At 49.5% G+C, this 22922-nt stretch overlaps 1 protein-coding gene across 1 annotated transcript in view; it reads left to right on the top strand.

Annotated features, from left to right (window-relative positions):
• FAM178B (family with sequence similarity 178 member B) overlaps positions 1-22922 on the top strand; it is a 100788-nt gene that overhangs the window by 6155 nt on the left and 71711 nt on the right. Inside the window, exons 3-6 of the mRNA XM_045204780.2 lie at positions 8692-9113; positions 10059-10120; positions 12396-12503; positions 17272-17424. Of these exons, the coding sequence (XP_045060715.2) occupies positions 8692-9113; positions 10059-10120; positions 12396-12503; positions 17272-17424 (745 nt within the window). The remainder of the gene's footprint in view (positions 1-8691; positions 9114-10058; positions 10121-12395; positions 12504-17271; positions 17425-22922) is intronic.

Raw genomic sequence — 22922 nt, 5'->3', positions numbered from 1 at the left:
AAAGATACGTACAAGAATATTTGTAGCAAATGTATCGTAACACCCTGAAATAAGAAACGGCCCAAATGTCTATGAAAAGAAGCGTGTGTAAATGAGTTGTGAGGTGTGTGTGCCCTGGAACACTACACGGCGATGAACTGAGGGAGCTGCTGGCTGCAGCGTGCGCAGCCTGGATGGGTCTCACATACGTGATGCTGAGCAAAACATCAGACAGGAGAATACAAAATGTACGGCTTCATGTATGTAAAGTTCAAAAACAGGCTTTCGGGGGGAAAGCTCCACACAATAGTGGCGATAGAGGCAGACTGATGTTACTTTTCGGGGTTATTGGCTGGCGGGGGTATGAGAGATCTCTCTAGAGGGTGAGGAGTGTTTAACACCTTGATGTGGGTAGCGGATATACACACACCCATGCCCACACATACCTAAAAATTTACCAAGCTGAACACTTAAAATTTTCACACATCTCAGTTGTACATAAACAAAGTAAAAATGTATATCGTATAGATTATAGATCCAAATGTAATTGTAAAATAATAAAAATTCTAAATATGCCACAAGAATATATTCATGGCTTTGGTTTAGGGGAAGGTTTCATAAACAAGACCCAGAAAGCACTAATCATAGAAGAAAATGCTGGTAAATTAGGCTACAACAAACTTATAAACTTCTCTTTACCAAAACACACCATAAGAGAGTGAAAAGACAAGCCACGCAGTGGGAGAAAGTGCTTCCAACGTGTGTACCTGACAGAGGACTCACTGAGAGTGAGAAAAGAATGCCCGCGGATGAAGAGCTGTTAAAAAAGGACAACGCAATAGAAAAATGGGCAACAGACTTGAGTAAGGCACTTCGTAAAACAGGATATCCAGGTGGACAACACAATATAAAAAGGCACTCAATCTTACAGAATAAGGGAAATGCAATTTTAAAAATGCAATGAGAAATAAAGCGCACCAACCGGAACGGTAAAAGCCTGACAATCTCAAGTGTTGGCAAGATTCAACAGGGGAACTGATCAATGGCTGGTAAAGTCACACTACCACTTTGAAACTGTTCAGCCTTATCTGCCGTATTGGACATTCCTATTCCTGTGACCCATCAATCTGACACTTAGGTGCATTCCCAACAGAAACGTGTGTGACTGTGTGGGGGCAGGGGGGTCATAGAAGCATTATTCCTAATAAAAATTTGAAACAGAGGTCCATAAATAGTAGAATAATTAAATCTGTATTCACACAGTGGACTACTGTACGGCAATGAAAATGCACACACACAAATGCAATATTGAACAAAAGAAGCCACAAAAGAATCCATATGGTGTCACTAATTTGTGTAACATTCAAAAATCAAGAAAAACAAGTCTGTGGTGTCTGTCTTAGCTTTGGGCTGGAGGGTAGTAACACTGGGAGGGAGCGCGAGGAGGACCCTGAGGGACTGGAATATGCTGTTTTTTAAGTCGGGTAATGGTTACCTAGGTGTGTTCACTTTGTGAAAATTCACCAGTCAGTACTTTTATACTGGTATGCCTTTCTGTATGTGTATTGCACCTTCATTTAAAGTTTGTTAATCCGATTTATACCTAGCACAGTGATGTTTGGTATATTGCACGTCATTATGGGCTGAATTGTGCCCCCCGCCCCAATTCCTGTGTGGAAGCCCTGCCCCGTGGTGTGGTGGTGTTTGGAGAAGGAGCCTTCGGGACTTAGAGTTAGATGAGGTCACGAGAGTGGGACTCCCATGATGGGATTAGTGTCCTCGTGAGAAGAGACCAGAGCTCGCTGATGCCCTCCCTGCCCCTCTCCCACGAAGAAGGGGTCACGGGAGCACATGGAGAGATGATGGCCTCCCACAAGACAGGAGAAAAGGCCTCAGAGTGAAACCTATCTTGCCAGCACCTTGACCTTGGTCTCCCAGACTAGAACTGTGAAAAGTAAATCTGTTGTTAAAGTTCCCAGTCTGGTGTTTTATGAGAGCAGCCAGAGCAGACTAAGGCACATACAAATAAACACCAGCCTCAGCAATCTCATTTTCTGGAGATCCATTCTGACTGGGGCCCAGGCCGAGTGCTGAGATACAGGACAAGGCTTCATCTGTGACTCCCGAGGAAAACTGACTCATCAGTGTGGTGAAGATGCATGAGTGTTGTGAGGGTGACAGGGAGGGCTGAGAAACTCCAGTGTCCTCAGTCAGCAGGGACACATCTATTCCTCTCATAGACTTGAAAGTGCTCCCCTCTTGTGCTCCATCTGGAGCCGTGAACTGCTGAACTTTCCAAAACCAGGGCAGGCTGCTTTTCATGATCTGAGGAACATCCAAAATGGGAACAGCAAAACCATCGGCACTGCAGTGGGACAAAGGCTGGTGTGTTTCCTGAGCCGAGTGGGCCCTGCATTGTTCAGAAGATACAGAAAGCACTTGTGTTCAGAAAAGAAACGAGTTCAGAAGGAGAGCACAGCCTCTGCCCACCCCTTCTTTGCACACAGCTTTTGCTGCATAGAATTGGTCTCAGTGGTAGGTCACTAGTTTTTGATTCTTTTTGTTTTATTCTCTCATCTGTACAGACTTCTGAACACTAAACATTTGCTTGGTTTAGGGTAGTTTCTTGTTTTGGGCAAATGTTCCAGACTCAACTTGGTACTTTAAGAACATCCCAAATAAAAGGTTTTTTTTTTAATTCTACCCCCACCTTCCCCTCATAAATTCTCAAAAAGCATCATCAATCACATAGGCTCTTTCTGGAAGATTTTAGTAATACTTTCTAGTCTTTGTTTTTCTTTTCCTTCTTCTTGATCAGTAGCTACACTATGAACTCCTTTGTCCTCTCAGAAGGTTCAACATCATCAGATGTGACCTTGTACTTACTTTCTTTTTTCTTTTTCATTAAAGTACAGTTGACAAAGAAACAATATTATATTAGTTCATGGGTGCACCACAGTGATTCTGCACTTGTACACCTAGCAGTGTGGCCCTGTCAGCCTGGTGACCATCGGTCACTGCGCATAGTCGCTACAATATTACTGACCGCATAGCCCGTGCTGTGCTTCACATCTACCTTTTTCACTTACCTTTTTTGTTTAAAAATAGTTGTATTGAGATGTAATTCACATATCATGTGATTCACCCATTAAAGGTGTACAATTCACAGAGTTGTGCAGCCATCACCCCAGTTAATTTTAGAACACTCCCATCACCCCCACAAAGAAACCCGACATCCCTTAGCTATCACCGACCCCTCCCCATCTTCTCCCTCTGGTCCAGCCCTGAGCATCCACTAATCTGCTTTCTGTCTCTCTGGATTTGACTCTTTTGGACATTTTATTTAAGTGAAACCACACATTATGTGGTTTTATGTCTGCTTTCTTTCACTTAGCATAATGTTGTGGCATGTATCACTTTATTCCTTTTTATGGCCGAATAATATTCCATTATATGGATATACCATGTTTTGTTTATCCACTCATCAGCTGGTAAACATTTGGGTGGTTCTACTTTATGAATGCTCTGTGGTCATTCATGTACAGATTTTATGTGGACATGTGTTTACTTCTCTCTGGTATATATCTAGGAATGAAATTGCTGGGTAAAATGGTACCTCTATGTTTAACTGTTTGAGGAACTGCCAGACTTCTACAAAGCTCTCTTCCTTATCAGTAAGCAAAGGAAATATTTTATTGGTCTTTAATGTTTGCAAATTTTACTGCTGACCGACTTTTCAGCTTGTCTGTTAAAATGCTTCTCTGAAAAGGGTGGAGGTGTCGTCACCATGCCTACAGTGCCCTCTCGAACGTGCTCTGCAAGTACTGCTGGAGCCAGGCCTTGGTCCTCAGTGCTGTTGGGACTGGAGAATTACCCCTGGAGGCATGGTCATTTATGGACCAAACAACCGTGCAGATCACTCTCGTAATGAGAGCAATTTCTTTTGCTGATCTTGACCTGTGATCTCACATATTAAAAACCATTGAGTTTAGGTAGAAGGTCGCTCACAATTTTTCTTGCTTGAGTGATTTAGGTTGTCTTTTGTGATCATGCTGATGTTGCAGCCTCATCAGCAGCAAAATGATGTCCAAATCAGGAACATGGGAAAGAACTTGGACTTCCGGTATCACCCTTCTGACACACAAAACATTTTAAATGCTTTCACAGGCCTCACCACCAACATCCACCTTCCACAGAGCTCAGGCTACTGCCACAAAAGGAACTGTATGGCCCTCACTGTGACCCTATAAAAGTCATGTTGAAGTCATAACCCCCAGCACCTCATAATGTGACTGTGTCTGGAAACAGGGAGTAATTAGGGTTAAAGGAAGTCACTAGGGTGGGCCCTAATCCACTATGACTGGTGTCCTTATAAGAAGAGGTTAGGACATAGACACACAGAGGAGAAACCATGTGACGGCCCAGGGAGAAGATGGCCTCGTGCAAGTCATGACGAAAGGTTCAGAAGAAACCAACCCTACCAACACCTCGATCTTAGACTTTGAGGCTCCAGAATTGTGAGGAAATAAATTTCTGTAGTATAAGCCATCCAGTCTGTAGTACTTGTTATGGCATCCCAAGATGACTAATACATGCACCCTGATACCCCTGTGCCCTGACACCTGCCTCCTCTCTTACCCTGTGGGCCTGATGGACAAATCACAACCCTAGGTCCCAGACCATATGCTCTTCTTGGGTCACCCTGAAGGCCCCAGTCTGGTTTCCTTTATGCTGGGCCCACCCTGGTCCTTCTTGTTTCTCCAAGGCCAAAGGTGCCTCCCATGTAGAAGCATACTCTGGCCCAAGTACCACCCCCCAGCAGGAGAGAAAATACCATCGGGGACTCCTGTCAAGACTTGGACCCCCTTGCCCTGCTCCTGCTTATTTATAAGGAAGTCCAGTGATTCTTAGCACTTGCCAGGGTTCCCTGTAGAGAGTGGCCACTTTATACACAAAGATGACTTGATTATCCCAGAAGCCTTTTCATTTCATTTAACAGAATGTGCATCTAGTGTTGTACTCCAGGTGATTTCTAATGTGGAAATCATTTTATATGTTGAAAAGTTTGTCTCAACATTTGCTAAATAAAAGCTGGTGATATTTCTAAACTTAGGTTTATTAAGGTATGATTTACATACAGTAAAATTCATCCTTCCTAGATGTGCAGTTTACTGAGCTTTGACAAATGTATATAGTGTGAGAAACCAACAATCGAGACAGGGAATATTTATTCTCATCACTCTCTGAAGGGACCTCATGTGCTGTGTCCAGTGATGGCTTCTGAGCAGAAGTTGTTACAGAGTTGAGTTGATGCTCTAGGAAGCTTGAATTAGAAGCACTTTTCAGGAAGAACAGGAAGGAAAAGAGTGTAGGGGAAAACCAACTGGTTATTTTTTAGGGCAGAAAAACTGGAAACAATTCCACAGGCAAGTGGAAGAATGGGTGATAGTTCCCTGAAGGCCCAAAGGAGGACAGGGTGTCACAACCAGGACAAAGGGTGGAGATGTAGGTAAAAACGCTTCACTTCTTCACACAACAAAAAAAAAGATAACAACCAATTTAAAAACAATAAACAACCAGAACTGCCAGAAAATCAAACTGCATGGAACTCTGACAACCAAGGAGTTAAAGAAACATACATCCAGACTAGTAGGAGAGGTGGAAACAGGCAACCTGACGGAGACCCTGAGGCAAGGTGGTGGACCATGCAGGTGAGGCAGGGGCTGGATAACTGGGAAACTAAAGACACAAAACCTCTAGCTGTAAAATCCTGTGGGGGTTGCAGTGGTGGTAGAGACTCCCAGTCTCATAGGAGAGTTCATTGGAGAGACCTACAGGGTCCTAGAATGTACACAAACCCACCTACCTGGGAATCAGCACTGAAAGGGCACAATCCGCTTGTGGGAAGCCAGGGAAGTGACGGAAAGCAGAGCTAGAGCAGAGCAAGCAAGTGGCATTGATCCCTTTCTGACCCCTCCCCCATAGACAGCACCACAATGCAGCAAAGAGGCTTGCCCCACCCTGGCAAATGTCTAAGGCTCTGCCCCTTACAACATAACAGGTGCGCCAAGACAAAGAAATATGGCCCAAATGAAAGAACAGATCAAAACTCCAGAAAAAGAACTAAGTGACGAGGAGATAGACAACCTGTCATATGCAGAGTTCAAAACACTGGTAATCAGGATGCTCACAGAATTGATTGAGCTTGGTCGCAAAATGAAGGAACAAGTGAAGGCTATGAAAAGTGAAATAAAGGAAAATATACAGGGAACCAACAGTGAAGGGAAGGAAACCGGGACTCAAATCAACAATTTGGAACAAAAGGAAGAAATAAACATCCAACCAGAACAGAATAAAGACATAAGAATTCAAAAAAATGTGGAGAGGCTTAGGAACCTCTGGGACAACTTTAAGTGCTCTAACATCTGAATCACAGGGGTGCCAGAAGCCAAAGAGAAAGAGTAAGAAATTGAAAACTTATTTGAACTAATAATGAAGGAAAACTTCCCCAATCTGGCTAAGGAAACAGACTTCCAGGAAGCCCAGAGAATCCCAAAGAATTTGGATCCAAGAAGAAACACATCAAGACACATCATAATTAAGTGACCTACGATTAAAGAGAGAATCTTAAAAGCAGCAAGAGAAAAGGATTTACCTACAAAGGAGTTCCCATGAGACTATCAGCTGATTTCTCAAAAGAAAACTTGCAGGCAAGAAGGGGCTGGAAAGAAGTATTCAAAGTCATGAAAGGCAGTGACCTACATCCAAGATGACTCTCTCCGGCAAAGCTATCATTTAGAATGGAAGGGCAGATAAAGTGCTTCCCTGATAAGGTCAAGTTAAAGAAGTTCATCATCACCAAGCCATTATTATATGAAATGTTAAAGGGACTTACCTGAGAAAAAGAAGATCAAAAACTATGAACAGTAAAATAACAACAAACTCACAACTATCAACAACCAAACCTAAAAAACAAAAACAAAAACTAAGCAAACAACTAGAACAGGAACAGAATCACAGACATGGAGATCACATGGAGGATTATCAGTGGACAGGGGGAGGAGGGAGAATGGGGGAAAAGGTACAGGGAATAAGAAGCATAAATGTTAGGTACACAACAGACAGTTAAGAATAGTATAGGAAATAGAAAAGCCAAAGAACTTATATGTACAACCCATGGACATGAACTGAGCGAGGGGGGATGCTGGAGGGTAGGGGGTACAAGGCTGAGGGGAATAAAGGGAATAAAAAAGAATGGGACAACTGTAATAGCATAATCAAGAAAATGTACTTAAAAAGAAAAAAAAAAAACACCGTTTGGATTGCCTGCCCCTTTGCCACTGGCACCTGAAAACTGTACCAGGAATACAGTCCCCAGGGCTGCCTCTGAGCATGAATGATAGGTGGTTATGTTTAAAAACCAGATTGCAATCTTACTGAAATTTAGCAGCTTCTTTCTTCCTTAAGCATTCCCCTGATTGTTGCTAGTTTTTGGTTGGGTTCCAAAGTTCTGTACATGTTGATTCTGACAGTTTTTGCCAGCTTAACTGTCACTTTTGTGAAGGCATAGACTTGCAGAGTTCCCTCTTCCCAGGTATGGACATTTTTACAGTTATTTTTATATTGATAGACTGCCCTCTAAAATGAATAATCTATTTTACAGTGCTAACAGCCATGCATATCCTCCAGTAATGCCAACATTTGTTGTTACAGATTTTTAATTTTTTGTTTATTATTGAATTATACTTCATAGTCAAATTGATTTCAATTTCAGTGTTGTCGAGTGTGAGCCTTATTGAGTTAGTGTTTGTTTTTCTGGACACTGTTGTTTCCTTGGATCATTAGACTCTTCAGCTTACTCAAGAATTAGCCTTTCACCTTCGTTTCTGTTTACCTGAGTCTGGGCTTGACGTGACGAGAGATGTCTGTGTAAGTGACATGACCCATCTTAGCTGGGGACAGGCAGTCCCTAACACTGGAGGAAGCTTGTTGGACCTGCCCCTGGGCCTGCTTATATCATTCATTCATTGAACAGAAATTCACTGAGCCCTGCTGTATACCAGCCTGTGCTAGTGCTGGGGACAGCCTTGCCCAGTCCTTGTGGGCAAACAGCTGGACAGGCGTGACACCAAACAAGCAAGATGCTCAGGATGTCATTTCCGAACACAAGTTTCCTGCTGAACCCACTAGTTTTAATTTTATACAGATTTTAAAAATTGTTGATGTCCTTACCCTTGCCCATCACATCCTTAAAATGGGCGGTCAGATCAAGCCCCTGTCACCTCAGCAACTTGAGCTTCATGGTGCACATGGTCGGCCCTTGGGTGGAGCTGGAGGGGGGATGCCCTCCTGGGTACCAGAGGTCCGGGCCCTCCTCTCTAGGAACCTAGGGCCCCAGAACATGAGCTTTCTTCTGGAGGCTCATCTCACCTCACCTGATAGGCAGTTTCCTTGAGGACAGAACTCCCAGAAGTCTTCAGATGGCCATATCCTAGAAGACTGTGCTAGCCCTTCCTCAGAGAGCAGGTGGGTATCTCTCACCTGCATAGGTAGAGCCCTCCTGAGGTTTGGGGCCACATGGGAATAGAAACCCCATGGCTAAGGTTCCCCACGCATCTTGCCCAAGCAATCCAAAGTTGCTCCCTCTCCTAACCCACACGGTGGGATGGTGGTGGTCAGGTGGGGACACTGCAGTGCTCATCCTGTCCACAGGTGTCGAGGCAGCTGCCCCTGCCCTCATCCTTCTGCCCAACTTGAAGCACAGTGTCTTGGACCATCCCCACCACAAGAGGATCCGCCCGGCCACCCAGTGCCTCTGCAGCCCCACCTCAACTCCAACTGCCAAGTCGTCGAAGAAGCCCAAGATGCAGGCCACAGGGGACATGTTTCCCACCAACTGGAGCCCACCACCTATTGAGTTCCTGACCCCAAGGGCTCAGCAAGCTGGCAAGGGGGCCCAAGCCCACAGGTGGGTGGGTACAGTGGGACCTCAGGGCCTGAAGAGACTGGCCTGCTGGGTGCCTGTGGAGTTAGAGCAGAAGCCCCAGGTCTCAGACCCCCAGGGGAACCTGGCCTCACTGGAGGAGCTGTTCTGGAACACGCCAGGCCCAAGCCCAGAGGCTGCGGCTCCATTGGTGGGTACCTCCTTTCCTTGCCACCCATCTTCAGTCACCCTCCTCTGTCACCCCCAAGACACCCCTTTTTGACACTCCTACTTGGCCATTTCCCAACTGTCCTTCTGTGACCACCTCCTTTGGACCATCATATACCCCTAATCTCCCTGCAGTCCTTGGGCCCTAAAGGCCGAGGTACTGCTCTCCCTCTACTTCCACTCTAACTCTTGCTAAGAGATGGCTTGGCGGTGCCAGATCTGGTGCCCCTCCTGCATGGGGCCCTGCAAGGCTTTCCCAGCCATGGTGGGGATTATGGCCCTGGAGAAGGAGGGACCCTGGAGCTGGGCCAGGACTAGTCAGGCACAGAGACTCGGCTGAGTGTGGCCCACTGGACTTAGATTCCTGAGTGGACACTCTGTGATGAACTTAACAAGCAGAGCAAACTGCTGTTGCTAGGTAGACAGTGGGGACACTGAAGGAAATGTACTCTAGGAACAGGGCTTCACTTGTCTCTGATAGCCCAGGATTGTCATCACTGAAATGCCCACCACTAGGGAAGTAATAAATTCTGTTCTAGTCACATGTCAGAGGACCCTGAAAGTATTTCTTAAGTTGTCTGTGAAGGACTGATACAGAATGGCCCTCCAGACATACTGCAAAATGCAAAGGGCGCAGTGCGGGATGGGGTGTATGGTGCGCTGCCCTTTGTGTGGGGGTGGGGGCTGTGATGCGTTACTGTCTGCTTCTCTGTGCGCAGAATGTCTCTGACAGCATTCCTGGGGGGAGGGCAGGGGAAATGTCTTACTGAATGCCTTTAGGCTCTTTGATTTTTTCAGTCATGTGAATGGGTTGCCTATTCAGAAAAGTTAACAAAAATAAAGGGCTTAATTTAGATTAAATTTTATTCTGTTTCCCCTCTACTTTGTCTTTCTCTTTCTTCTCCATTCCCATGACCTGTTTCTCCAGCTCACCCCTGGGGACTCAGAAAGCTACGTCAACAGCTTAGATTACTTGCTGCAGGAGAAGAGGTGAGTTCAAAAAAGGGTCCATCATGGGATGTTCGTGTCTGTGGGGTTGGTAGTAATTTCACAGAGGTTGTCCTCTAAGACTCATATCAAATGCCTCTCAGGATAAAGCGGCCTCCCTCCCCCCACAGTGTGCCCCCCAGAGGGCCCTATGCGCTTGAATTAATAATGAACATGGGAAACAGCAGCCAGGTCAACGGGGTGAGGGTCATGCCAAGCAGAGACCCCCCACCACGTACAGAGCCCTTATCCTGGCTTCTCTTTCTTCTCAACTCCCTTCTGCCCAATTCCTGCTAGTTGGGGGAAAGGGAAGAGTTAGTCTCTCAGTTCCCTCTCAGGTGCTGTGTTAGAAGTAGAGAAGGTGCTGGCTCTGACAGGCATGCAGCTGCCTCCTGCCTCCACAGAGATGCACCAGTTCCTGCTGCCCTGCTCTGCACCAACCCTGGAGCACGCTTTGCTCATTTTCCCATAGCACTTCATCGCTTTCACATCTGCCATCTCCATGGTGTTACAGTGAGCCTTAGCTCACATAGAAGTTACTTTCTAAAGGCCAAAGTCACATCCAATCAGAAGTGGTCCCTTAGGGAGGCCGAGATGGTGTTGGAGACACCAACTCTTTAGCACTGAGAGGGTCTTGCTCTGCGCTGGGCCCTGACCAGGTGCTGGATATAGAGATGACTGTGCAGCCCCAGCTCACCTGGAAATTAACATCATGATTCTAGTGTCTCCTGGGCCATAGAGATGCTACAGAGGGTCCTGGAATCATGGCACCTAACTTAACCAGGGGATCGGGAAAGACTCCCCAGAGGTGCCCTTGTCCTTGAACCTCGGTGGTTTAGAAGATTTGGGAGGGTGGCAGGGATGACAACACATATAAAGGTGAGTAGGACAGGCTATGCCTCTCCTGACTGGCCAGGACTGGAACTCTTCGTGCTAGAGTGTTGGGGGTGGAGATCGCAAGAGATGCAGCCAAGATGTGAACAGGGGCTGGGGCATGAGGGGCGTCATGAGCACAGGATGGAGTCCTAGGGGACTTTTGAGCAGGTAGTGATTTCCCATGTGTCTAACAAAGAATACTCGGGCTGCACCATGGGGAATGGATGGGTAGGGCAAGAGAGGAAGTGGGGTGACCGGTGATGAAATGGCGCCTGGGTGGCTGGTTGCAGCGCCTGCATGGGAAAGAGGACTTCGGAGTTGGACCTGTGGCATCAGAGGGGCCCGAGCGCACCAAGCTGGAAACCATCCAGTCAGCAGCTAGCTGGAGGGATCTGAACCTGAGACAGAGGTCCAGGCTCGAGGTGAAAAATCTTTGAGAACTGAGGACCCATGGGCCAGGACAAACACTGGGAGGGGCAGGACAAGGGCTGTGAGGCAGTCAGGGCTCCCTCAACAGCCTGAGGGACGAGGACAGAGAAGGCTGGAGCAGGGAAGGGAGTAGGGGCTCAGGCAAGATAAAGGTTGGCAACAGAGCCTGTAGTGAGGGCTGGTTGAAGTGGGAAGTGAAGCCCTCAGGGGCTGTTGGGAGAAATGTGGGCTCCAGGTCTCTGTGCCTGAGGGCACAGGCTGGGGAGGGTAAGGGCTGAGCCAGATCTGGAGGGCTGCCATGTGAGGCGGAGAGGCAGGCCAAGTGTCCCATCTCTGGGCAGCAAGCTGCACAGGGCTTTTCCTGACCATGCAGCTGGACCTCAGGAGGAGCAAAAGGGCTAGACGCAGGCCAAAGTGTGTTAAAAAATGAGCAAATGCCGTGGCCGGTGTGGCTCAGTTGGTTGGAGCATTCTCCCATAAGCCAAAAAGTCACAGGTTCGATCATCAGTCCGGGCGCAAACCCAGGTTGCAGGTTTGGTACCAGTCAGGGCCTGTCCAATAGGCAACCCCACTGATGTTTCCCTTTTGCGTCGATGTTTCTCTTCCTCTCTCTCTCCCTGCCTTCCCCACTCTCTAAGATCAATGGGCATGTCCTCAAGTAAAAATTTAAAAAAAAAAAAAAGTGAGCAAATGCCAAAATAAGGTATATAGTAGAAGCGCATTTGAAGGCGCGTGGTGAAAACCGTCCTTTGTGGGGCCCGTCTGCCCATCCGTGCATGTTCAGATGCGACGCCATCGATGCAGCTCAGCACCTCCACCCAAAAATACATTTTTGAGGCAGGCAATGCAGCTTCCTGGTCCCTCCCTCCTAGGCCTCACCATATTCTTGGGGGGTCCCTGCGGCCCAGTGACAGGGTTGGGTGACCCACCGGGAACAGCACTAACCCCGTCGTTGGCTCTCGTCTCCCTGCAGGGAACAGGTGCTGGAGCAGCAGCAGGAGAAGCTGCTTGTTCAGGGCTGCCCTCATCTCGATTCCTTGGATCTCGATGAGGAGGACCTGCCTCTCACACCTGAGCACAGGTGGGGAGAGTGGACACAGGAAGAGGGAGGGACGCAGTGGGGACCTAGGTGAGGGGTGGGTACCCAGGGACAAGAGGGGGCACCCGGGGGGATACGGGCAGGGGCCGGCACAGGTGGGGAGGGGACGGGGAGAAGTACCCCTGTGCCCACCTCTCCAGGCAAAGGACTTGGTCTGCCACACTGAGTTTTGGGCAATTTTAGTCAGTGATTTATTTGTCATTTATGAGTTCCCAGGTTGCCTCCTCCTCTTAAACCCACACTCATTCATCGACTCAAGAAATATTTATTCAGCAGCCGTGTGTCAGGGTCCAGTGTGGGCCTCTGAGGACACAGATAGAAAACATGGCCTGCTCTGCCCACCTGCCCGCCACATTTATAGAACTGGGTCTCTCGGGGTAATAACTGCACAAGACCAAAGTCTAAATGAAAACTGCCTTTAAAGGGGAGGATACAGCCACGTGACATTGTTCACCGTCCCTGTCTGGGGAAGAGCAGGTGGCTGCTTTACATGCTATCGTGTGGGTGGCGTCTGTGAGCCCACTGGCTGGAGCAGGGTGGACTCGTCTGTGCCAGAGTCTCAGAGACGCCCAAGGACGCAGATGACTCCACCTTCAGGGTACCCTGTTACTAGTCCAGCCACATGTGTGTTTGTCCATCCACCCATCCATTCATCCAACAAACACCTACTGAGTGCCAGCCTGGTGCCAGCCTCTGTTACAGACTCTGGGGACACAGCAGGAACAAAGCCAAGCAGACATCTCTGCCCTCATATCACTTGCTTTCAAGGCAGAGAGACTAACGGTGAACCCGCTGAAGGAAGCTATGTGGCAAAGTGCCAGTGAGAAAGGATAAGGCGGGGAGGGGGCATCAGGACTGTAGGGAGTGTTGGGAGATTTTGGATGGGGGGTCAGAGAAGGCCTCCATGAGCAGATGACTTTTAAACAGATGCCTGAAAGAGTTTGAGAGGCAGCTCTGGGCCTGCCCCCACCCCCTCACCAGACCACTGCTGGTGTGCTGGGGGAGCAGCCAGGGGAAGCAGAGGAGGAGAGGAGATGGGGGGGTGGCGCTGAGTAGGGGCTCCATGCCATAGCTTCTCTGAGTGAGCTGCCACCATTCGCCTGAACAGGATCCTCTGCCACGGTGTTGAGGAGAAACGGAGATAGTGACTAAAGGAGCCTGAAGGGTTTGGGCCTGAGCAAGCAGTAGGTTGTAGTTGTCTGGGGTAAGACTAAGTGATGTGGGGTGGGGTGGGGTAGGATCGGGAGTTCTTTTGGGAGATTTCAGAGGCAGGATGAAGGAGGCGGCTAGGATGCTTCGTCTGGAGAGGCAAGCTTGGAAGTTGCTAAGTACAATGACACTTAAAGCCACAAAACTGAGTGAGATGACTTGGGGAGAGACTACCAGAGTGTCCAACCCACACGCGGCCCAGGATGGCTATGAACATGGCCCAACACAAAATCGTGGATTTACTTTAAACCGTTTTTTTGCTCATCGGTTTTCATTAGCGTGTGTGTGTTTAATGTGTGGCTCAAGACAGCTCTTCTTCCAGTGTGGCAGAGTCACCAGAAGGTTGGACGCCCTGCACTCACTACACAGAGAGACGAGACAGGGGCCCAAGGGTGAAACCTAGAGGTCACATTGACCTTGACAAGAGCAGCTCTGGTGGACGGCTTTGGACAAACCTGGCCAGAGTAGGTTCATCAGAGAACAGGAGGAGCAGAGAGAAAGTGAAAAATGGGCAGTAGCTGAAGTGGAAAGTGGAGTCAGGTTAGAGCTTTTCTGTCTGTCTTTTCCTCCCTCCCTCCCTCCCTCCCTCCCTCAGAAGCTGCCGGACGGGCTGCAGGAGGGGAGCCACCTCAGCCATGTCACTGGCGCAGGTTGGTCAGCCTGTCCAGGCTTTGCTTTTCTGGTAAGTCTGTGGTGGTGTCCAGTGCTGGTCCATGCAGTGACAGGTGAAATTTGCCTTTGGCATCCACTTGCTGAGGTTCTCCACTTTGGGGATCCCCAAATGTTACTGTTACCAGAGATTATTACGAGTGACACTTTCGCTTTCTGTTTGATTGTTTCTGAAGTTTTTCCAATAATTGTCTCGGACCAGATCAGGGATGAGCACACTTAGTAGAAGGTTTGTAAATGGTGAAGATTTTAGGCTTCGAGGGCCACACAGTCTCTGTTACAACTACTCACAGGCGGCGTGTCGGTTGAATGAGCGTGAGTGCTGCTGTAAAACCTCATCGCAGAAATGGGCAGGAGTCACCGCAGGCCTGGCCGGGACTCAGGGGCCCTGCCGCCTACCTGCTACCACTTCTCACTGTGCAAATCCAAGCGGCCAGATAGGCTGAGCGCTGCGCACAGGCTGCCCAGGGGCCCCGGGAAAGGTGCAGGGCAAGACACACGGTGCGTCTGAGTGCAGGCGGCTGGGTGTGAAGACAGTGGAACCAGTGGGTGTGGGCCAAAGGCCTCGGTGACACCATAAGTGATGAAAGCATTCATCTCCATAAGTTGGGGCCCGTGGATTTGGTTTCCAGGTTCCCAGTTGTCTGGATAGATAGCCTTGGAATTGAACCTTTTAAAAATCTCTCTAGCAAGAATCATTATTCTAGTTCTTTGCCTTTCTATTACATACGTCCAGGATTCCAGAAGTTATGGCTTGGATGTTTTGAAATCCTCGCAGGAAGGGAGTTATCTGGACAACTGGCTTAAGGCAGAAGGGGGTTCAGGCTTTAAAATTGCTGACAATTTTCTGGGCATGTGACATTTTCAAACTGGACTATGAGAAAGCCTTTTTGACAACAGCCACTCTGAGGTGGTGGTTTTGATATGGGATCATTTTGATGGGACAGAGCAACTCTCTGCTTCAAAGAAAATGACTCCCTGGTGCACAAAGCCAGCAGCCTCTTCCCTCCCTGAGTACGGTGTGGAGCGTGGAGGAGTGTAGGCCTGGAGCGGGTGAGCTGAGGCTGGGGCCGGCCACCTCAGGCAGACAAGTCGCCTGTGACCAGGAGTCATGCAGCTGCCACAGCTGCCCCTCAGAAAGGGCCCTGAGCATCCTGAGCAGATTGTCTGCTCACACGCTAAGGGCTGTCTGGTAATTCGGAATGGACAGCGTCCTATGTTCTTTATTTCTTCAAGTTAAAAGACCTTATGTGCGTGCTGGGGTCGGGGAGGGAGGACATTTAAACCACAACAGCATCCTTTGTCCTCAGTTCTGGGCTGCACAGGAAATCCTTAATTAGTTGTATGAGGGTCATCTCAGAACTCTGGATGACGAACAGATGTTATATTTAATATCACAAAAGTCCCTTTGAACCGTGATTTGGTGACAGGGTTAAGACCCTTTTACGGGTGAGCCTACTTCTTACAGACTTTTTTTTTCAGACTTTTAATAATTTGTACATTTTTTTAATTATAAAAGCAACATTGGAAGTCACAGTTATTCAGACAACAAAGAAATTAACAAAACAGAAAACTGTTTTACCATCTGTGTGTTGGTTTTCCCAGGCTGCTTCCAAAAGGCTGCAGGATCAGAATCTCCCCAAGTCACCCCTGCACTGTGCCCTTTCATCCTCAGGGCGACCCTGTAATTCAGGTTATTCCCTGACACTGGGCCACCTGACGTGAAGTGAGCGGAGTTCACCTGGCCAGCAGTGGGCAGCCACCTCACTGCTGCATTTGTAGGGCTGACTGCTGGAGCCCCCGATCCTCCTGGGAGCCCTACGTGCTGTGGCTCTCCGAGTTCAGTCTGCCCAGCCAGAGACCTGAGTGTAGGCGGTCCTGTGGTGAGAAGAGGGGATGAGTACCCACAGCTGGTTTAATTTGTTGCTGCTGTTACTGTAGTTAAATTCAGTTAAATGTGTTACAAAATCCAGCAGAACACAGTTGTATGAAGTAAACAGGAAGTGCCTCCTCTTCCCCAAATCCTGTTGCCCAAGGCTGACCCTAGATCATAGTTGCATGTGTCAGATGGGGGGGGTGCTGCGTGTGTTTATGAATGTCTGTGTGTATACCTACACATGTGCACACACATGCATGTGCACACACTTCCCGTTCTGCAGCTGGCTTCTCCACCCACCTTTGTGGCACAGAGTTACCTCATTCCCAGGAATCATCCCAACTACCTCCCTCTTCCTGTTCCCTCTTCACTGGGTCACTAGTCCTGACAGTGTGCGCCTCCCAACATAGTTGGACTGTATCCCCTCTTCTTCTCCCCCTCCTCCGCTGTCCGTGGGCCCAGCTCTGGTCTACTTAGGTCAAAGAGTAGGTGGGGCCTGGGCATCTGCATTTTAGCCGCTTCCTGGGGAGTCCTCCTGATCATGGAGCTTGAGGACGGCTGCCTGGAGGAAGTCTGGGCTTCCTGGTGGCGCAAATGCTCTCCCTGACCCTGGCTGACCCATGTCTCAGCTCTGCGGCCCATCCACATACTGCAGGGTCCCGGGAAGTGCAAGGGCAGCCCATACCTAATTCATCGTCCACCACCTGGCACCGGCACGTGGTGGGCACTCAGTGAACATTGGAACTGAAAAGAGCCAACAGGTGGCACTGGGCTTGTAACCAGGACCTCAGGCTCCTGGACTGAGGGAGGAATCAGGTGTAGGACGGAGTGGAAAGGAAAGGGTTCCTTAGACTGTATCTCCTGGGCTCTTCCTCCAGCAGCAGGTGGCGCTGTCCCGCTGGTTTGGTACTCCCACCCCCACTCCCCCACCCCCAGATCCCAGCGGCAGACCAGGTGCGCCTATTGACTGGGCTCTCCCATCCCTTGCTTTGCCAGGAAGCTGGTGGAGAGGTTCTCCATGTCCATGCAGGCCATCCCATCAGTCCACCCAGGAGAGACCATGTTTCTACCCAGGCACCACCCGCTGCCTTGCATCCTGGACTGTTCACACGTGAAGCCCCGTAACCACCTGGAGGAGCTGTTCCTCAGGTAAGTGTTTGTGCGCGTGACCAGGCCCCTCCCTCATGGGGCCCAGTGATTAGGTCCACCCCAAAGGAGGAAATCCAAAGCTGTGTTTGGCCCACTTGGCTGTGTCAGCTTTTAGAGACAGAGATGAAATAGCTCTGCGTGTCTAACAATATATAATTTTTTAACCTTACATTTCAGCAAATATTAGACTGTGTATTTACTTACTCACATTGCCTTTCCTCCCACACACCTGAGTTTCGTGGAATAACTTTAGTCACACTGATGCCACCTGCCTTTGGAGTTATGTCTCCATCTACGCGGGAGCCCCTTTCTGGGCCATCAGCAGATTTCCAGAGCACGTCAGCGTCACTGCCACGTACTCATTCGATACGCTACGTCAATCTGTGTGTGATGCTAAAAGTTTGTCCGCGGCCACAAGTACGCTGTGTGTAACATTAGGACAGCTTGTTCCTCTTCTCTTGGAAATAAATTTAGGATTGTCATCACATAACCACTGACTATGTTTTTTTAAGGGCTTTAAAAAAAAAAACTTCACGACAATAACGTCCACACTTGCAACTGTGAGTGATATGCTAAGAATGAGAGAGAGAGAAGGCCCACGGCATTCAGTGCGGCGGCCGTCCACGGGGCGCTCGCGCGGGCTGGCAGGGGCCACGCGGGAGGCCACCTGGCCCGCCCACCGTGAAGAGCAGAGGCCAGGCTGCTTCTGTGGCCTCTTCAGCCACATTAGGACTTGAACACAGGAATCTTACTCTTTCTTGCAGCTATTCAGGGCTTTAATATGTCTATTCCATTCATTCTAAATCCACCTTATTTTATAACAGAAAGATAACACTTCGATGTGTTTCCTTTAGCGCTGTGTACCGTGGGAAGTGCGGAGCATACGCAACAGTAGAGAGGACAGTACGGTGCACCTCCACGGACCTAGCACCCAACGTCGACAATTCCCGACTCAGAGCCAATCTTGTTCCATCTCTCCCCCGCCCACTAGCATTGTCCCCTCAAGCTGACTTCCTGGCAAACCCCAGACACATATAATTTCATCTGAACATACTTCAGTTTGTGTCTCTAGAAGACAGGATTGTACTTTAGACGTTACATCGATACCATTATTATACCTAAAAAACCAGTAATTTCTTAATATCATCAGTATCAGTCCATGTTCGGATTTCCTCAGTTGTCTTATAAATGTTTTTAAATGTTCAAGTCAGGCTGTAAACAAGGCCTAAGCACTGCAGGAGGGTAACCTGACTGGGGAAACCACACTGCACTGCGTCGGCGCCGGGCGCGGTGGTCCCCGTCCTCCCTGTGTCCTGCCTTTCCCTCCTGTAAAGTGTGGCAGAGGATGTTCTTGTATCCTGACACAGCAAGGTCTGTCTGGAGGCCTGGGATATCCCCCCGGGTGTGATGTGAGTGATGTGGCCTGAGCGTATGAATATTGATAAAGGTTTGCTTTGCCAAATTCCAAAGGTATCTAATAAAGAGATGAAGAAAAGGACGGAAAGGGAGTGAAGGGAGAAGAAGAAAGATAGTGGAGCCGGAGAAAGGAGGAGACAACGAAGGGTCTGGGCAGGTGGGGGACGGGGGACGCTGGGGGGGTGGGGACAGGAGAAAGGAAGGCGCTTCCTGAGCAGCGTCATGGTTTGTGCCAACAGCGGGGTTTCTCTCCCATGCCGCATGGGCCACAGGAAGTGTTTGACAGATGAGCCGGCCTGTGGAGCAGTGACCTGGATCCGAGCGGCCCTGCCAAATGGGACCAGGTGGCTGGCCAGCTTCCTTGGAGGAAGGAATTCAGGCCCTCCTCCCTGAAGCATGCTAACGAGCATCGCGGGCACCACTGCCAGCGCCTCAGATCGGAGGGGCTTTCTGGAGGGATGCCCTGCACATGGTCAGGTCAGGGGCCCCTGCTATGCGGTAGGTGAGGGCTACTTCCTGAAGGTCACCATTTAGCCGTGGAGTCATCTTTTATTTCCTGTTTTTGCCAAGGACTTCAAGTTCAGACACAGAATGGGAGATGCTAGTCCGTAATAATTATCCCATTGTGTTTAGCCAGAAACATTAAAATGAAGGGAGAATAAAAGATCCCTTGATCTCTCAAAAAAGCAATGTGTTTCCCTTTCTTTTCATACAAAAATTTAACACTGTGTGATTACAGGTAATATTAATTTTCCTCATTATACTCCTGTGTTTTCCAAACTTTCTATAGTGAACGTGTATTATTTTTAATCATTTGAGGGGGAAAGAGAGTAAATGCAGTTTTTCAAAATCTCTCCTAGAAATAGAGTCACTTCTCCCCACTCTGTGAAAAGGAGTGTTATCTTTCTCCCCACTGTTCTCCTTGGGAAGCCTTGGCACAGAGGAAGCAAGCTGTCTGTCTCAGATGGCAGAGCTAGTGAGGGCCGCCCCAGTGTCCAAGCGCCAGACCACGTCCTCCCAGACCGGGCCTGCGTGGGTTTCTGGGCGAGACGCTTCTCCCTGGAGCCCACTGCTATAGGATTGGGATGGCCCGGGCCATCCCCTCTCCGTCACCACCCAGCTGGATGTGTGACCTCAGGTCAGTTCCTCAGGACCACGGTCACATGCCTTTATGACAAAGTTGGTGCGGGACTGAACCTTTTCCTTCTCCCTTGACCACAGTTCAGAAGGAAATCCGATCCCCTGAGTGGAAAAGCTTCAGGACTGGCCCACTCACGGCCAGGAGGCAGGAGAAGCTCCAGGGCAGGGTGGGGCCTGCCTGCTGAATTATTCCGGGTGCTCCTCTGGCCCTGCGGGGTGTGTGGGGGTGTCCTGTGGGTGAGGTGTCTGCAGTGTGTTCCCAGGTCACCGGGTGCACAGGCCAGGGCCTCGCTCTGTGCCCACCTCAGCAGGAGAACGTGGCCGAGCTGTGTGGATGTCAGTGCTGCTTGCGCTGGGGATCTCCCTGTGGCCCAGCCCTTGCTTTGCCACCACCCCCTCCTTTTCCTGGCATGCCGGGGTTGAAGCCTGTGAAATAAATCCGGCAGTTAGAGTTGGGCGGATAGGACTGAGCTGCCCAACTGGCTGCAACCGTCCCTGAAAACAGAGCCCACAGGCAGGGTTGTCGCTGCGGTCTCTGATTCTGACCAGACAGTGCTGCTTAACTTGAACAAAGGAAAGAAAGAAAAAGAAGAGAAGCCGGCACAAACACTCTGAGCATTATTTGTTTCTGTTCTGCCAAGGCCTTTAAACTTTCATTTGAGTAACTTGGCAAGGGCGCAGAAACTGATACTATATAAATAGCTGCACTGGTGTTTATCCCGCCACCATCGCTTGGGATTCCCGAGGCATTGAGAGGCCTGCCCTCTGGGCCGGCTGCCCTGAGACTGGGAGAGGAGGGGAAGACTGGAGCACTCTTGGCCAGGTGTTATCAGGAATGGGAAGTCCGACAGAGGTCAGAGCTGTGCCCAGGCACCCACCTGTGGACGCACACCAGTGCCCTCTGTGCTCCCCCCTTGTTTGCACAGTTCCCCTTTTTGGCTAATTTCTCCCCTTCCTTCCCCCATTCCCAGGCCCTCTGTCCTTGCCATGGTGACTGGGGATTAGCAGTTCTCTGACTGGCTGCTCCTTGTCCTGGTGAGAACCTCCCTCACTGGGATCCCCAGGGTCGACGTTTGGGGCTTTGTGCTCAGCGGGCCTGTGTGGCATCTACTGAGACAGAGGCTCCCTCAGTCCCCTTCTCACTGCGGTCCTCTGACATTCTCAGCACAGCTTCTGATCTGAGCGCTGGCTCAGCCGCAGGCACAGGCACCCACTGGGACCCAGCATCTGCACCCTTGATTTGCCAGCACGGCAAGGGTTTTTGTAAATCTAACAGCAGCTGATTCTGCAACCCAAGGGTTTTGAGTTTTCAGCACACACCTCCTGCCCTTTCCCTTTCTTCTCACCTTCCTCACCAGGTGCTTCTGTGGGGACCTTCCCTCCTGCTCAGGTTGGGCAGTGTCTGCAGCGAGGCCCTCCCGCCAGGCTGCAGTTTACGCATGCCGGCAGCCTTGTCCCTTCCACTGAAGGCAGTAGGCCCGAGTCCACAAGGTGAAGCAGCATTTGTGACCCAGCCTGCAGGGGCGAGCTCCCACATCTCATCCAGCGTTAGGCACAGAGTTCCCAACAGCCGCTCACTCCAGGGCACAGCTGAGTCACCCTTTCTGCCATCTCTTGCTGCTGGTTACAGACTAACCCTAACTCGGCCTCTGCGAACTCAGAGGCAGCCTGATTATTTCCGTGGCAAAAAAAAAAAAATGCAGTGCAAGGTGGGCGTTGCAGCAGGGAGACATCGCAACCCGGGGGTGTCTCTCCCTTGGAGCAGCAGTTGGAACTGTGTCGATTGAGCCAAAAGGGGCTTGTAGAGTCTCCTCAGAGTCCCTACAGCACCAGCCTCCGCTCCACACGGCCCGGGGCAATGTTCTGCCAGTTTGTGAGGCCCTGCAGACACTGTTTGCCTGGGTATTGTCTGCATTCCGGGCGCTGTACTTGAACCCTGCAGGCATCGTGGGGTCAGTCCATTGAAGTGTCCATGTGATCAAGCACAGGGAGCCCCGCGGAGTGTGCCAGAGGCCCTGGGGCACACACATATTTGTATGTACAAATAAAGGTCTATTTTAGAGCGATCAGCTTCAAAACACAGGAAAAAAGCCGCTTTCTCCTCTGAACTTAAATGGCTTGGAAAAAATATATACAATTCTTAAATTGCCTGGACACGCTCAAGGAGACAGCAGGTTGGCTTGGAGGAGAATCTTTGTTTTGGAGCATTCTGTTCCTAGCAGATTAAAATACGTCCTTTTTAAAAAGAGAAGGAGGCTGGGCTGGCCGATGAGGACATTTCTATCTGGAGTCATGGTTTTAAATGCTGTCCGAAATGTTCTTTGCATGGGTCTGGCCATTTAAAAAAGAATAGACACAAAAATCCGTTTCCATTTCCTGGAGTCCATGTTAATTGCCTTTACGACATGTCTAGAGAGAAAAGGAGCCTTCCCAAAATGCAGACAGTGGGAGAGCCCTCCCCCAGCCCCAGCCTCCTTCGGGATGAAGGAAGTCCTGCCAACCCTCCAAAATGACTTCGGAAGCTCCTCTCACCAGATGCCCTAAAACCACATGGAATATTTCAACTGCTGGTTTATAGGGACCTGGGATCCCATAGGTCCCCATGACCAACCAGCAGACTCTAGGGCTCCTCCCCACCCCAGCAGTGAGATTTTGAGAGCTCCTCTTAGTGGACAGGGGCCCCGCAGGAGCCTGTGCTGAGAGGAAATGCAGGCTCTGGCCACAGGCACGTAGTGACTGAGTGCAGGTCCCCCTGCGCTCAGGGCCGTCACTGCTCAAGTGGTTTCTGAAGCGTCTCCGCACACCTCATTTGTGATTTGCTTCCCAGAATTTCCCCATCTTGGGCCCCTTTCTGTTATTTCTCTATCTTCTCAGGTGTCCCTTTTGTTTTGGAAAAACACAGGACAGGCAGAAAAGCCCCGTGTAATCAGAGCCCAAACGCT

The sequence above is a fragment of the Desmodus rotundus genome, chromosome 5 (genome assembly GCF_022682495.2).
Source record: "Desmodus rotundus isolate HL8 chromosome 5, HLdesRot8A.1, whole genome shotgun sequence".
NCBI classification, from domain to species: Eukaryota; Metazoa; Chordata; class Mammalia; order Chiroptera; family Phyllostomidae; genus Desmodus; species Desmodus rotundus.
Note: the sequence above shows the minus strand (reverse complement) of the source record. Positions and strands in the feature narration are given on the sequence as shown.